At 58.0% G+C, this 15457-nt stretch overlaps 2 protein-coding genes across 2 annotated transcripts; one reads left to right on the top strand and one right to left on the bottom strand.

Moving 5' to 3' along the window:
* Positions 1 to 1533: 1533 nt before the first annotated feature.
* On the top strand, positions 1534 to 6532 carry Il4i1 (interleukin 4 induced 1). Its single transcript, XM_048368960.1, has 8 exons — positions 1534 to 1539; positions 1858 to 1872; positions 1963 to 2201; positions 2735 to 2847; positions 3306 to 3507; positions 4866 to 4934; positions 5133 to 5269; positions 5425 to 6532. Exons 2-8 carry the CDS (start codon positions 1860 to 1862, stop codon positions 6530 to 6532), a joined length of 1881 nt encoding a protein of 626 aa, XP_048224917.1. The 5' UTR covers positions 1534 to 1539; positions 1858 to 1859.
* Positions 6533 to 6741: 209 nt separating this feature from the next.
* Positions 6742 to 15344, bottom strand: Tbc1d17 (TBC1 domain family member 17). Its single transcript, XM_048329486.1, has 17 exons — positions 15240 to 15344; positions 14781 to 14879; positions 14547 to 14621; positions 12958 to 13081; positions 12012 to 12219; positions 11407 to 11518; positions 11158 to 11319; positions 10805 to 10933; positions 10616 to 10719; positions 10024 to 10118; positions 9566 to 9682; positions 9386 to 9486; positions 8858 to 8957; positions 7937 to 8034; positions 7705 to 7821; positions 7453 to 7539; positions 6742 to 7357 (listed from the first exon to the last, which is right to left on the bottom strand). Exons 1-17 carry the CDS (start codon positions 15258 to 15260, stop codon positions 7160 to 7162), a joined length of 1947 nt encoding a protein of 648 aa, XP_048185443.1. The 5' UTR covers positions 15261 to 15344; the 3' UTR covers positions 6742 to 7159.
* Between the last annotated feature and the right edge of the window lie 113 nt (positions 15345 to 15457).

The following is a 15457-nucleotide window of genomic DNA, read 5'->3' as shown; positions in this document are numbered from 1 at the left end:
GAGCTATGGCTCAAGTGGTAGAGTGCCAGCTTTGAGCAGAAAAAGCTCAGGGATAGCTCCCAAGTCTTAGTTCAAGACCCAGGATCATATGTGATTGCACATGTGACACACACACAAATTGTTCGCGCTGAATGAAGCCAACAATAAGACAAAAGCAATTCCCAGATGACCCATGGCCTTACCCTAAACCAAAGCACATGGGTGTAGGGAGGAAACCAATGCCCTTTGGGAGGAGGGGAGTTGCTAAGCAGCTTGACTTACTGCTTTCCCAGCTGTCAGGCCATAAGGGCAATTCTTTGCAATTACTCCCAATGTTGGGCCAGCGCCCCCTTCCCCCAGTGTCTGAAAGGCCACTTTGTCCCCCCTTATCACTCACCAGGGGACATCTGGTAGTATCTGAAGATGACTTGGGTGTCTCCATGGGGTAAGGAGGGTGCTATAGTGACAAGTGGGCAGAGACTAGGGGTGTTGACCATCCGTGTCCCCATGATGGCTCTGTAAAACCTACCAGGCTGGGCTGGGCAGAGCGGTGAGCAGCAGGCCCAGGCCACTCCCCCACACCAGGCCCTAGATACCCTATTCCTTTATGGGTCTAGGTCCCCCTGCATGTTGAGGGGGTCCCAGCTTGAAGCTGGGCCTCCAGGTAGGGGCCAGGCTGCCGTTTGCAGATGTGAACCAGCTGTGCTCTGTTTCTGCTGTGGCTCTCCCAGCCTCACCCCTCCCAGCAATCTGCAACCATCAGCATGCTATGGGGGTTTCCAGCTCATTCCCAGCAGCACCCCACCCTTCCCTTCCTCTGCTTCCCTCCTTCCAGACTCCAAGGAGCCCTCCCCCTGCTGCACCCTGGGGGCTGCCCTGGGTGGCCAGGGGCATGGGGCACAGGCTCCTGCAGGCCCAGACTGTTTCTCTGAGGGGTCACCCCACAGCCTAGCCTGCCTTGAGTGCCACAGTAAGTTCTCAAGTCAGAGACAGAAGGCAGGGCAAGTGGCCGCCTGCCAGGGGTGCTCCGGACCCTTCCTCCAGGCCTCCTGCAGCCTCGGACACTGCTCCAGACCCTGCTGCCTGGCTATAATGACCCCTGAGAAACAACAGACACAAGCACTGCTGCCCCACCACTGTGTCTATTTCACAGAAGTGGAGAATGAGTCTCAGTGATGTGGGAAGGAGTGGAGCCAGAGGGACTCGGGAGAAATGGGCCCAGTCCAGGCCCATGCGGTCTGGAGTTCGGGGAGCAGAGACTGCCCAGAGACCTCATGACCAAGGACAGGGCTAGTCCCCTCCCTCATCAGTTACCAAAATATTTATTTCTGACTTCCCAACTGCCCCCAAACTATATGGGGCAAGAGGAAGAAAAGAGACTGTCATTTTCCCCAGACCATTCACCCCCTCCCCCAGCCTCCGCCTCCAGCAAGGCAGTTTCATTTCCCATTTCCCCTGAGCCCAGCTCCCAGGGGAGGAGGAGGTGGGGCTGGCCAATTTAAGGAGGGCAGGTCCCCGTGTGCAGAGGGCACTGGCACCCACGTCTCTGAAGGGCTCAAGGTAGGGCCTTGGGGAGGCCCTGGCAGGGGACAGAGATGAGAACTCAGAGGCCAGGACTGACAGAGAAGGGGGGGGGGGGAGAAATAGATGGGGCAGCAGAGAAAGAAAAAAGGCCCTGAGATTGGCAGAGACAGAAGTAAGGCGCTAAGGGGAGGGCAGACAGGGTGGGGGAGCACTCCGAGGGACTCTGAAGCATCCAGGTAGGGGGGCACGGGAAGAGCCCTATGACAGCCTCTGGGGAGACAGACTGGGAGTCCCTGGTCATAGTGACTGACCCCTGCCTCTCCCCCACCCCAGACACCACCTCCCACCCCAAAGGCATGGCCCAGCTGGGTAAGTAGATGGATGGTTGGGAGCTCTGGGGTGAGGGGCAGAGTCTCCTTGTGTCCAGGGCCTGTGCTGACACTGTCTTCCTCTCCCCAGCCCTGTACCTCTTCACCCTTACCCCCATCCTCCTCAGCCTGGCAGCATCCCTGGACTGGAAGGGGGCCTCCAGCCAGGAGCCCTTTGAGAGATGTATGCATGACCCTGACTACGATCTGCTGCTCAAGGTGGTGACCTTAGGCCTCAACCGGACCTTGAAGCCCCAGAAGGTGATTGTGGTTGGTGCTGGTGTGGCCGGGCTGGTGGCTGCCAAAGTGCTCAGCGATGCTGGACACAAGGTGAGAAGCACTGCTTGTGGTCTGCCTTGAGTCCTTCCTGCTGCAGGATGGGAGTTCTGAGAAGGGGCTGCCTATTCCTGCTAGATAGAGGGGGACAGCAGAGCTGGAGGGAGGTGGAGAGAGGGAGCTAACCTTTCCCTCTGTCTCCCCACCCATCTTGGAGGGAAATTTCACTCAAAGTCTGAGTATCAGCTGGGAGTGAGAATGGGGATTTGGGGGGGGGTGGGGGTGGACAGAAATTCCACCCAAGGGAAGTGCACCCTGAAGTCTCCCTCACTACAATCTGAAAATGACAATGGGCCAGCTTGGGGAAACTCTCCCCACTCCTGTGAGTTGGGAAGTCCCTTTGCAGTCTAGCTGGTGGCCCTCTTGCTGAAGTCTGAAAAGGCTCACTTTCCATTTTTACACCACCCTTATAAAAGGGGTCCTTTAGCCCAGGTTGGTGCTGCTGTGGAGAAGGAGGCAAGCGGGGGCAGGCATGGGGGCGCAGAGAAGAGCTGATGGTCTCTGCTTGCCCTGCACCCCATCCTCAGGTCACAATCCTGGAGGCAGATAACAGGATTGGAGGCCGCATCTTCACCTTCCGGGACCGGAAGACAGGCTGGATTGCGGAACTGGGAGCCATGCGCATGCCCAGCTCCCACAGGTGAGGCCTGAACTGCTACTCCCATGCCCCTCAGTACTCAGACTGCGCTGAAATCCTGAGTCTACCTTGCACATGCTAGGCAAGTGCTCCACCACAGAACTGCTCTCCCAACCCTGTGCAAACACCTGACCTGCAAACCTCCCCCCTCTATCCTCACCATGGTCCCAAACTTGGTCTCCCTAGCACCAGCCCTGCTCCAGCACAAACCAACTCCACTCCATCCCCAATGCCCTCAGAACCCCAAGCCTTGCCCTTTCCTAACCTCCAGCCACCATCCTGAATCATCTCATTCCAGCGAAGCCAATCCAGTTCCTCTTTCTGTCCCCCAACTTGTCCCATAGCCTCAATCTCCGACCCATCCCTGTGGCCCATGTCCAAGCAGCCCTAGGAATGGGGCCCACCCTCTTCTGCCTCAGCTCCAGACCTCCCCCTACCCTCCCTCCCCCTCCCGCCCCTAGGATCCTCCATGAGCTCTGCAAGAGCCTGGGCCTCAACCTGACCAAGTTTACCCAGTATGATGAGAACACATGGACGGAAGTGAACGACATAAAGCTGCGCAACTACGTGGTAGAGAAGATGCCCGAGAAGCTGGGCTACGCCCTGAGCATGGCAGAGAAGGGCCACTCGCCAGAGGACATCTACCAGATGGCTCTCAACAGGGTGGGTGCTGCTGTGTGCATGCCGCTGGCTGTGCATCTGGCTTTAGCTTCCCTGGGGCACTCCTCAAGCCCAAGCTCTACAGGTTTGGGTCTCTTTCCCTTCTTCACACTGCCCTGGTCATCTTGCCTTTTTGTTGTATATGTGTGCGGGTGTGCGGGAGTGCGTACGCGTGCACACTCGCCTGTACTAGGCCTTAAACTTTTGGTACTGCCTCAGCTTTTTCACTCAAGGCTGGCACTTTATCACTTAAACCACAGCACCACTTTTGGCTTTCTGGTGGTAAACTGGAGATAAGAATATCATGGACTTTCACGCCCAGGCTACCTTTGAACCCCAGTCCTCAAGATTCAGGTCCCAGCCTGGAATGCTCTCACTTCTACCCCTCCAGCTTCTTCAGGAAAGTCTCCCTTGTTGTCCAGATGCACCCAGCTATCAGTTCTCTGAAACTCACTGAGCTCACCCATCACTTCTGGCCATGTCCCCACCTGGAGTGCCTTCCCCACCCAGGAGCTCCTGCTTGACCTCGCGGAGCTAGCTCTCATCCCTACTTCCAGAGGGCCTCCCTTGTGGCTTCAAGGAAGAGCTGGCCACAGCTAACTCTGAGAACCCTGTACTTGTCCAACTCTTTCTGGGGACCAGGATGGGTGACCAGGCCAGGTTGGTTCTGCTCCTGACACTGAAATCTGGGAGCTCAGGGAAACAGAACTACATGGTGAGTGAGGGACACATCCTTCTGGCACAAAGGAGAGGGCAGAGACCCAGTGAGGCAGAGAAGCCCTGAGGAGGGGACAAACCTTGAGACAAATGTTGAAGGAAGATTCCCATGTGCCAAGAAAAGCCCTAACAGGAGAGCCACGGGGCAGCTTAGCACTTGACATAGTTTTGTAGAACCCAAGCTGTTGTGAGAAAGGGCGACCCAGGGCCTGCAGGCACGCGGGATAGCTACACCTCTGTGGCTTTTGGTGCTGGAGAGCCTGGGAGAGCTGTGTGTGAGGGAGAGCAGGGCCGCTGGAGCCCCCAGAAGTCATACCCTGAGGGTGTGGGGCACCGCCTCTGCTGTGCCCATGATGGGCTCCAGGACCTATCATGATGGAAAGGCCATCCCTGCCTCTATGGAGATGGAAGGGCAGCACAGAAATAGGGCTGAGCTGTGGAGATGGGGCAGGCTGGGCACAGCTGTGATGATGGGTGTGAGGGAATCACACCCAGGAGTGACACCTGAGCTGAAGAAGAGGCCACAGCATGGGAAAAGCCCCGGGCCTTGAAAAGGGGTAGCAGATAGCTGGCCAAGCAGAAGCAGGCGGGAGAGCCTGCCCCCACCTCGAGGCAGCCCAGCACCATCTGCTGTTCCTTTGCAGGCCGTCAAAGATCTCAGGATTCTGGGCTGCAGAAAGACGATGCAAAAGTATGAACGGCTCACGCTCCTGGTGAGTCTGGCCTCAGCCTTGCTGTCTGAGAAAGGCCAGACAGACACGAGGAACCCAGCCTCCCCCCTCCTCGCACCCCCCCCTCACCGCCCCTGGAGTTGTGCGTAGCCGTGATGACCCGCCGGGGAGGGGCCTTCACTAGAGAGGGCGGAGCTGGCCGGGGAACCCCCAGTGACCAGGGCCACGCCCACCCCTCAGGAATACCTGCTTGGGGAGGGCAACCTGAGCCAGGCGGCCGTGCAGCTTCTGGGAGACGTCATGTCCAAGGACGGCTTCTTCTACCTCAGCTTCGCCGAGGCTTTGAGGTCCCACAGCTGCCTCAGCGACCGGCTCCGGTAAGGGGCCTGACAAGGCTCAGGCGGGTCCCAGACCCGCAACTGGGGTGGGCGGGACCAGCGGGACCAGGCGGATCCCAATAGGATGAGCCACCGGAGTGGGCGGGGCCCCGGGGCGGGACGGAGCCCAGGTCACGCCGTGGTCTGGCCCGCAGGTACAACCGCATCGTGGGCGGCTGGGACCTGCTGCCGCGCGCCCTGCTGAGCTCGCTGTCGGGGCCCGTGCTGCTGAACGCGCCCGTCATGGCAGTGTCTCAGGGGTCGCACGAAGTGCGCGTGCACATCGCGACTTCGCGCCAGTCGCGGAGCCTGAAGGAGCTGACCTCCGACGTGGTGCTGCTGACGACGACCGGGCCGGCGCTGCAGCGCATCTCCTTCTCGCCGCCGCTGTCCCGCAAGCGACAGGAGGCGCTGCGCGCGCTGCACTACGTGCCGGCCACCAAGGTGTTCCTGAGCTTCCGCCGGCCCTTCTGGCACAGCGAGCACATCGAAGGCGGCCACTCGAACACGGACCGCGCGTCCCGCCTGATATTCTACCCGCCGCCGGGGGAGGGCGCGCTGCTGCTGGCCTCGTACACGTGGTCGGACGCCGCCGCGCCGTTCGCGGGCCTGGGCCTGAGCGAGACGCTGCACTTGGTGCTCAAGGACGTGGCGGCGCTGCACGGGCCCGTGGTGTACCGGCTCTGGGACGGCACCGGCGTCGTCAAACGCTGGGGTGAGGACCCGCACAGCCAGGGCGGCTTCGTGATGCAGCCGCCTTTGCTCTGGCCGACGGACACAAACGGGCCGCTCTACGACTGGGCCGTGCCCTATGGCCGCGTCTACTTCGCTGGTGAGCACACGACCTACCCACACGGCTGGGTAGAGACATCCGTCAAGTCGGCGCTGCGCGCCGCCATGAAGATCAACAGCCGGGAGTGGTTTGGGCACACGGTGGCCACGAAGGAGGGGCATGAGTTGTTTGGGCACACGGTGGCCACGAAGGAGGGGCTTGAGTCTGGGCACCCGGAGCCCAACCGGGAGGGCAACGTACCTGGACACTCAGACGTCAACCAGGAGAGCCACGGACTCGAGCACTTACAGGAAATGGGCGACCTGGGGGAGTTCCCCGGGAGTGGAGACCACATGGAGCCCTCGAACCCGGAAGCCGGCCACTCCTCATGCAGAGGATCTAAGGAAGACGATGCCCATCCTGACATCCGTCCTGCCCCCCCGCGCTTCCTGTCCCTCCCCCGCACCACCCACAGGAAGCGCCTACAATGAAGTATTTTCTCTAAAAGCCTCATGGTCCATCCCTCCCTGGCTCAGTTTGCCCCCCACTTCCAACAGCTGTGTCCACCCTGCAGCCCTTCCCAGGAGGGGGGTGGAATGACACTGCGGTCACTCAGCACAGTTCCGAAGGCCCTGACCCGAGGAAGCTGGCATGGGGGACCCTGCCTCAGTAAAACACTAATGGACACAGCAGGCCTGAGTGCAAGCGGGTTAAACACAAGTTTATTTTTTCACATAAGCAGCAGCTGGGAGGCCAGGCTCCAGTGGTGGTTGTGAGACTCAACAGGGCCCTCATGCCACTGTCCGGCACCCCCGAAGCAATCACCAAGAGGCAACAGGGCCCCCCCCAACACAGGTCTTCACACCTCCGGGAGCCACGCCCCACCACGTCACAGGGCCCTCCTCTCGTGCTTCATTGGCCATACTCGGGGCACGTGGTCACACCTGGCTCCACAGTCCCGGTCCCCCTCAGGTGGGAGTCCACGCACACTTCCTTTCCCTCTCCAACACTAGGCCAACGGGCGGCAAAAGTGCCAGTTTACTGAGAGCAGCCAATCAGGAGCCGCCGCCCTCACAGGTCCCGCGGGGGCGGGGCCCAGGCCCGAGCGGCCCAGCCCTCTAGGCATCAGCGCTGTCCTCCTCCTCGGGCAGGATCTCCAGGCTGCTGTCGGGCTGCGGGGCAGCCTCGGAGGGAGCCGGCGGGCCTTGCGGGACCCGCCCAGGCGATAGAGGCAGCGGGGAGGCCGGGGGCGAAGGGCTGTGGGGCTCCGAGGGTGGCACGAGACCCAGGACCTCCTGCACATTGTGGGGCAGCTCCTGAGGGGGGCGGGGGGGGGGGAGAGAAGTCAGAGGCTTTGGGGAAGAGGAGAGGTGAGGAGGGGAAGGGAGGGGAGGGGCGCAGTGGGACTCACTGGGCAGGCAGTGAGCTGCCGGTACAGGGCCTCGGCCCGAGTCAGCACGTCCTCCACGCTCAGCTTCATGGTTAGCTCGTTGATGTGCTGCAGGAGGGGGTGGTCAGCCCTGCCGCTGCCCCTACTGCCAACCCCACAGGTACCCTGCCCTCCCCCAATGTCCCCACAGGTACCCTGCTCACCCCCCAGTCCCGCTTCCCCTACTTTACCCCCACACTGGCTGCCCCACAGGAGGCTGGGGGACCCCCTCACCTTAAGGATCTCATTTGAGCCAAAACCAGACAGCATGAGAGTGTCCCTTTCCATGTCCAGGATGGCACAAGCCACCAGCAGGTGCAGATTGGGACCAGGAAGTCCTGTCCACAGCACCTGAGGTGGGGGTGGAGCAGAAGGAGCTTCTGTCTGGGGTCCCTCTTAGGTCTGCCTCTCCCCCCCCCCAGCTCCTCCCCTTCTTCCTCCAGCCCTTCGATGCAAGCTCACCCACCTCCCATAGCCGCAGGATGTCAGGAAAAGGGAACTCTCTCTTGAACCAGATGAGCAGCCAACGGAAGCAGAAGCAGAGAGAGCCAGAATCCTGGGAGTCTGCAGAGAACAGAGATTTTCTAGGCCACATGAGACAGGGAGTGGCAGCGATTTCCACCCCTGCCCCCATTCCAGGTCAGCAGGTCCAGCCACTGAGAAGTGACCCAGGCTGTCCCAGCCTCCCCAGGGCAGGTAACAAGTATGGTCACACACCAGACCTTTCCCACCCTGCTTGTCACATTCACTCAGGTCTCAGGAGGATCCCAAGACCCTCAGACTTCAGCCTGCCGAGGAGCTAGGATTACAGGTGTGAGCCAGCCCAGCACCCAGCTCAACACTGTGTCTTTGCTGGTTAGTAAATGGAGGAATACACCTCTCCCCCACAGGGGTCCTGAAGCATCCTTGAGGAAATGTCCATACACAAGTTTTCCTTAGTTTTGTTATCGGGGTTTCTAGCACTTTTCACAAGCAAGAGATGAGGAAGGAATTTTCTGGCCAGATTGTGGAGCCTGAGAAGCAGCTTCAGAGCTGGCCCAGGTGAGCCAGAGCTGAGTGAGAAAAGCAGGACACCTCCACGTGGGGGGACCTTATTTCTGAAAAGTACCAGCACAGCCTAGGTCACAGTTGGTACAACTCAGGATGTAGGTGAGTGTGGGCTGGCACGCTGGGTGCCAGGTATGCCAGGGGAACATAATCTCTGCTTGAGGCTCTGCTCGCAGTGCCAGGCTACTCCTACCCATAAGCCTTAGGTTCTGGGTTATATGGGATGTTTCTCTTGTTTTGATCAAGTCCAAGTGTTCCAGACTCCCCTGTCCTCTGAAAGAGAAGTTCTGGCCAGGTCATGTGGTCCCATGCCCACCCATCTGCCACCCTAGAGACATACCGAGGAAGTCGCAAAGTGGCTGGTCCAGTACCCTCAGGAGCAGCAGAAGGTGACTGAGCTGCCGCTTCATGGTCTCCTGGCTCTCCTCAAAGTTCCCCTGCTGTGGGGGAAGCAGGGGACGGTGTGGAGGTCTAGAAGCTGTTTTTTTGTTTTTGTTTTCTGTCAAGGCAGGCTTTGAACTACAATCTTTAGAGATCTCAGCCTCCTGCACAACTAAGATTACAGGTGTGAACACTGACATCTGGCTCTTTTTGATTTTGCTATTTTGCAGTAGGGTCTCAGTGTTTATAACTGGGCAGATGTGGACTTATACTTCCTGGACTAGCTGGGATGAATTGGTGCACACCTCTATGCCCAAATATAGGCTAGGAAGGGAGTCTTAAGAACTTTTTTTCCCAGGTTGACCTCAAACCTAGATCCTCCAATCCCAGGCTCCTGAGAAGTTAGAATTATAGGTATGAGTCATTATCCTCCTCTGGGAGCCCTGACCCTACAGGGCTTGCCACCCAGCCCCTCCCTGAGCCTTACCACAAGCTCCATGAAGCCACAGAAACACCAGAAGGCATCCACCTCGTTCTGAAGGACGTAGAGGATGGGGGATAGGAGGTCACTCATGCCCTGGACATAACCTGGCAGAACAAATGGTCAGGGGACAGCCTGGGCCCTCACTGTCCCAGGGGCTTTGCCCCCACCATGCGGGTGCCTCACCGAGGTCGAAGTGGTACATGCAGTAGGTGAGGAGGATGTCATTGAGCAGGCCAAGCCCTGGGTTCTCGGGGCCCTCATAGAATTTGTTGGTCCTGTCCGTGCGGCTCACGTCTCTCTCTGCAGGGGCCCGGTACAGAAGCAAACACAAGACAGGTGAGCTGACTCATCCTTGCTGGCCGCCCATCCTTCCCGTGGGTGCTTGTCCACCCCCCCCCCCACTCAGAACCCCCAGCTATCCGTAGCTGACTTCATATGGGGAGACCAAGACCCAGATAGGCAAAATCAGGATCTGCAGGTGGGAGCTGACACGACCCCTAGCCCCCTCCCATGTCCTGTCCCTGGCCCATGTGCCAACATTGCCGTCAATGCCATGTCCCTCTCCCTCCCAGATGAGCCCCTCTTCCCTTGCCCTCCCCACTGGACAGGACCCACCTCTCCCTCCCCCATGTGGGACCCACCGATAAGGCTGCGGTAGCCGTGCAAGAGTGAGTTTCTCCGCTCCTGTTCGGGGCTCACTGACTTCCACTGTAACTTCATTCGGAAGTACTCATCCCTGAGGGGTGGGTGGGAGATGACAGACTGTGGAACCCCACCCCACCCCAGGCCCCTTCCCCCAGCCCTCCGCTGCCAACTAAGGTCCCGGCACACTTGCCACCACCCCTCCCTCTTCTGGTAGCCCACCTCAAGGAACACCCTTGGGGAGCTTGGGGGAGGCTGGCACCTCTACAGTAAGAGTAGGGCATGGCTGTACCCACAGGGCCCAGCAAAGGGCTGGACACAGCCAGTATATGACACACACAAGGAATGAGGTGAGAAGGGCCCTACAGGGGACACCAAACACACTGCAAAGCTGTGACTACTAAAGCAGTATATGGCACAGGGATGAAAACAGCATGGAGAAAGAGGTGGGAGGGGTCTGGCTGGTTCACCACTGTGCCTAGCAAGCGTGTGGCAAGCTTGACACCTGGCCTATTCGCTTCTCATGGTGTCCCCTCAGCTCAAGGCCGAGCCTGATGGGACATGAAGGCATGTGGTTGCTTTCCCACTCACGTTTTCTTGCGCACGTGGGCCTTGTGTTCCTCAGCTGAGTCCTCCCAGCTGAAGTAGCCCAAGAGGAACTTCCAGGCCTCTCGCCGCAGGCTGGGGCTCAGTCCCTGGGGGTGAAGTGGGAGAGTTTAGGGGGACCTCTTCCTAGCCTCCCACCAGCCCAGGCCTATCTCCCCATCTCCCCATGCTCACCCCAGAGAAGATCCGGTTCTTCAACTCAGGCACCTGCTGCAGGCGGCCGTCGGGGCTCATGTGGCGGGCCCACTCCTCCTCTGTGACGGGAGGAGCCCGCTCCACAGTGGGTCGGGGCCCCAGCTCCACCTGCAGAGCCCAAGATAGCTGAGTCCCCACCCCGTCCCCATCCAGGTAGCACTGAACCCTCATCCGAACAAAGTCTCAAGGCAGGGAAGGAAGCCCCAGGACTCCTCTGTGCCCGGCTCACCCGCAGGCTTGCTAGCAAGTTACTCCCCAGGAGGAAACTGAGGCCCAGAGGAAGGAAGTCACCTGACAGCCTGAATGCCAGGAAGGTTCCTGCCGATACTTACGCAGGAGATGACCTCGAACCCAGGCTCGGCCTCATCATCAGGAGGCAGAGGGAGGTCAGGAGAGGAGGCCCCCTCCGGGTGTGGCTGGAGGGCTCCCCGGAAGAAGTTGGTCACCCGGGAGAAGCTGCTGAAGGTGGTAGAGTATGGGTCCTGCAGGAAGCGCTGGAGATAAGGAGGAAAGTTGTCACTGCTCCCGTGCAGGCCTCGCCCCGCCCGCACCCTGCCAGGCGCAGTGGCAAGGACACTCACAGACACCACATTTGAACTGTCCTGGTCGAAGAGCTGCAGGTGGTGGAAGGAGTTGGAGAGGGCGGAGGAGTCATGGGGGAAGACAAGGTAGAGGCGGGAGTCCTGCGGGGAGCTGGGAGGTGGGAAGGAGGCACAGGTGACACGGTGGAAAGCCCAGTGTCCCTGGCTGTCCATACCTGCACTTGTTCCAGTGTCCTAGCTACCCTTGAGGATGCCTCATCTCATGTATGTCATTGCATTGCAGGGAGAGGGATCAGAGCAGGAACTCAGTGGGTCCCGCATGATCCAGGGCTATCCAATGGGGCCTTCCATTTCCCTGGCCAGGATAACTGATTCAGGGAGGAGCCAATAAGAGGCAGGGGATTTTGTTGCACAGGGGCAAAAGAGATGTTTTCTATCCACTGAGATTGCTAACTCAGGGCCTCTGGAACTCAGAGAGAAAGGGCAACTCTTGGTCCTGCCTGAAATGAATACTTCTCAGTGACATGAGTCAATTCCTTTGTCTTCCTTGAAGTCAATCTGAACTATGGTGTTTTACCACACAGCCCTGAGGGTAGGGGCTGCAGCTTTGGAGGGACAGAGAGTCTGGCCCTCAAGTGGCTCACCTGGCCAACAGCAGGTAGCGGCTGAGGACACGGAGCAGGGCGCGGGTGCCCCCACGGTGGAAGTGTAGAGCAGGCAGGGAGCCTCCGGCCTGGGTCACCAGGACCAGATAGGCCCAGCTGAGGCCTGGCTTGGAGCGGCGGATGGACTTAAGCTCCCCCAGACTCACTGAGAAGGCCCAGGGGCCCCGGGGAGAGCTGGGCTCTGTACCTGGAGAAAGGTGGGGGGGGGGGGCGGGGGAGAGACAGCACTCTGCTGGGTACACAGCAAAAGAGGCCGGGGGGCAGAGCAAGGCCATGTCCGTCAGACCCGCCATCTCCTGAACCTTGGCCTCGGGGAATTCTGGCCTCCCTCACATTTTCTGGGAGTAAAATGGGCAGGAAGCCTGGTCAGCATGTGCCTGCTCCAGAACCTTCCTAGGTTCCCCACAACCTTCAGTCCAAAGACCATATCCCTCAGTCTGGCAATTCAGCCCACTCAAGTCTGTGGGCCCCTGCCTGTCTAACCTACTCCTCACCCCACAACTGAGCCACAATAGAGGAGCCCAATATATTCCAAATATTCCCCAAATATTCCCCTTTTGTTTCTGGCCTGACAGAGCATCTCTTTGAAATAGGAGAGAAAACTTCCCAATGTCTCTCAGAGCCAAGCTCTGAAATTGCCTCTCCCCAAATAGCCTCACCTCTCCTCTAATGAAGAGGATAACTGGGTACACCCTTGTGTGAACTACCCTCTGGCTAGCTGCATCTGCTTGCCCTCACCAGCCTGGCAACCTTTGGGGTTGGGAACTATGAAGGTGCCCGTGTCAATTCACTTCACTCTCCTAGACTAGGAAAGCCCAGGTAGCCATCTTTACTTTGGGCAGAGAGCCCACATTGGAACCATGAGTACTGAGGGCAGGATATGTCCCATTGCCCAGGTGGTGGCAGTGAGGATTGATCAGCATACCTCTCTTGGGCTCTGAATGGTGGGGCTGTGGCCTCACGGTGCTGATGACGGCCCAATCAGGTTCATAGCCTGGGTCAAAGGTTGGTTCCTCCTCAGAGGTACCAGACTCAGCCCCACTAGAATCCTTGGGGGAAGAAGACAGAAAGAGAGGCTGTGGACTCAGGTTCCAGATCAGAGCCTCAAGGTCAGGCTAGAAGGCAGGAGTAGAGTGCTGGCCTAACTACATGCAGAGTCCAGGGACAGGGCCTCAGCTTGGGGAGGAGAGAGAAAAACACAAAGCCACAGGCAAATGAGCACCAGCAGCAGAATTCTGCTAACAGGTAAAAGGCATAAGAAACCCAAGCACCCACCAAACGAATAAGTGAAAACTGTCAACATGGCACATCCTTTAAATGCGAAAGGGGTTAGAGGTGTGTGTGGTTCAGGTGATAGAATGATACCCAGTGAGAAAAAGCATCAAAAACTAAGTTTGAGTCTTAGGCTCAGAAGAAAATAAAAAAGATGAAAATATTAAAGGTAGCTGGGTGATGGTGGTTCATGCTGTGATCCTAGCTACTCAAGAGGCTGAGATCTGAGCATTGCAGTCTGAAGCCAGCCCCTAGCAGGATAGTCTGAGAGACTCCAATTAACCATTGAAAAGCCAGAAGTAAAGGTGTAGCTCAAGTGATTGAACACCAGCTAAGGGAGAGCACAAGGCCCTGAGTTCAAGCCCCTAATTTTGGCCCAAAAAAAGTGAAAGCAGAATACTATTCAACTTTAAAAAGAAACAAAGTAGAAACACATGCTATACAACAGAAATCTTGAAAATACCATAAAAGATGGTTAGGGAGGCACAAGGAGGATGCCCCAAGTTCAAAATCCCAACTAAAGGCGGCTGACTAGTGGCAAGAGTGCTTGCTCCTATACATGAAGCCCTGGGTTCAATTCCCCAGCACCGCATATACAGAAAACGGCCAGAAGTGGTGCTGTGGCTCAAGTGGCAGAGTGCTAGCCTTGAGCAAAAAGAAGCCAGGGACAGTGCTCAGACCCTGAGTCCAAGGCCCAGGACTGGCCAAAAAAAAAAAAAAAAAAAAAAGGAGGCTGAACAATCTTGCAAATACATTGAGCCATAGTGCACTTACTATATTTCCGTAGTAGCAGTATGGGAACTAATACTAGGTTGAAGGGACTGCTGGGCAGACTCTAGGAAATCTGCAGATGAGAGCTGTGTTGAGAGCTGAGTTAGTGCTAGGGACAGCCCATGAAGGAGGGAAGAAAAGAAGGATTGTGGCAGATGGAGCAAGTGATGAGAGCCTCAGGTGGGCCTGGCCTCTGAAATTGATGGCATACTGCACCAGGAAAATGCCACACTACAAGCAACTGGAGTTGAAGCAGAGTTGCCCCTTCCATCCCGCCAGGACTCCCTCAAGGAATACAGAAGGAGGGGAATCTCCCTCTGCTTTTCCACAGAAGAGGAAACGGGCAAAAAGGACCCAGTTTCCAGCCACACTGCTGTGCCCCACAGCTATGTCTGGAATGGAATGTCTCACTGAATGCCTTCCACCATTAGAGCCAGAAAGGTAAGTAGAAGGGGAAAGCTGGAAGCCCACCTTCTTGGAGAAGAGGATCTGCGTGGAATCTCCAGCCTCATCCACCGGAGCCCAGTGCAGGAGGACGTCATTGTCCTGAGGGAAGTGAGGGGAATTAGGGGGTCTCCCACTCCAAAGTTTCCGCTGTCCACAACCAAACCTCATTCTAGTTCCCACCCCACTCTTCCGAAGATCTCTCCAGGCTGACTTCCATCCCGTCTGGGGCCCGCCCAGCCCAGATCCCTTCGAGCCCACCTTCTCCACGACACGGATGACGCCCGCGATGAGGGAACCCGGGTCCTGGTGTCTCTTGGCGCTGGTGTGTAGGTACACACCTCCCTTCTCAAACACCACCTGCGGGAGGGACCCAGTAACGCCAGGCCAGTGGGAACCAATAGGAACGGCTCGGGGGAGGAACTAATGCAGAGAAGGCGGGGCCAGGGACGCAGTGGGCGGCGTGGGAGGCGTGGCCAAACCCGGAGACCCGCCCAGCGTTGGCGTCAGTGCGCATTCCAAAGGGGCGGGGCTAAGAGATGTTGTCTCCCTCCGGACTGTGGAGGGGAGGGTGACGGCTCGTTCGTTTATAGCGGGACTGTGTTTGTCGAAGCTGTCCCTAGTCATCAGAGTCCCCACACGGCACGAGAGAGAAGCACATTGCCAGACGGGGGTGTTTCGTATAGTCGCAAGCCAGGGAGTGGGGGTCAGAGTACTTACCCTGTAGCCGGATTCTTCCATACCCGCCGCTGAGGCCCCACTGTCCCGGCCAGCTCCTTTTCCGGGTCAACGTGTTGTCACATCCGGAGAGAGCACTCCCCTCAAAGCTAGCCAAGTGGTAACACCCCTACCCTTCTGGAGCCGGAGAGGACGAAACCACCTGTCAGAATGGGGGTGACTAGCAAGACAAGAATTTTAGTCACTTGACTGACGGCGTA

The sequence above is a fragment of the Perognathus longimembris genome, chromosome 20 (genome assembly GCF_023159225.1).
Source record: "Perognathus longimembris pacificus isolate PPM17 chromosome 20, ASM2315922v1, whole genome shotgun sequence".
Lineage (NCBI taxonomy): Eukaryota > Metazoa > Chordata > Mammalia > Rodentia > Heteromyidae > Perognathus > Perognathus longimembris.
This window is presented reverse-complemented; position numbering and strand designations above follow the sequence as displayed.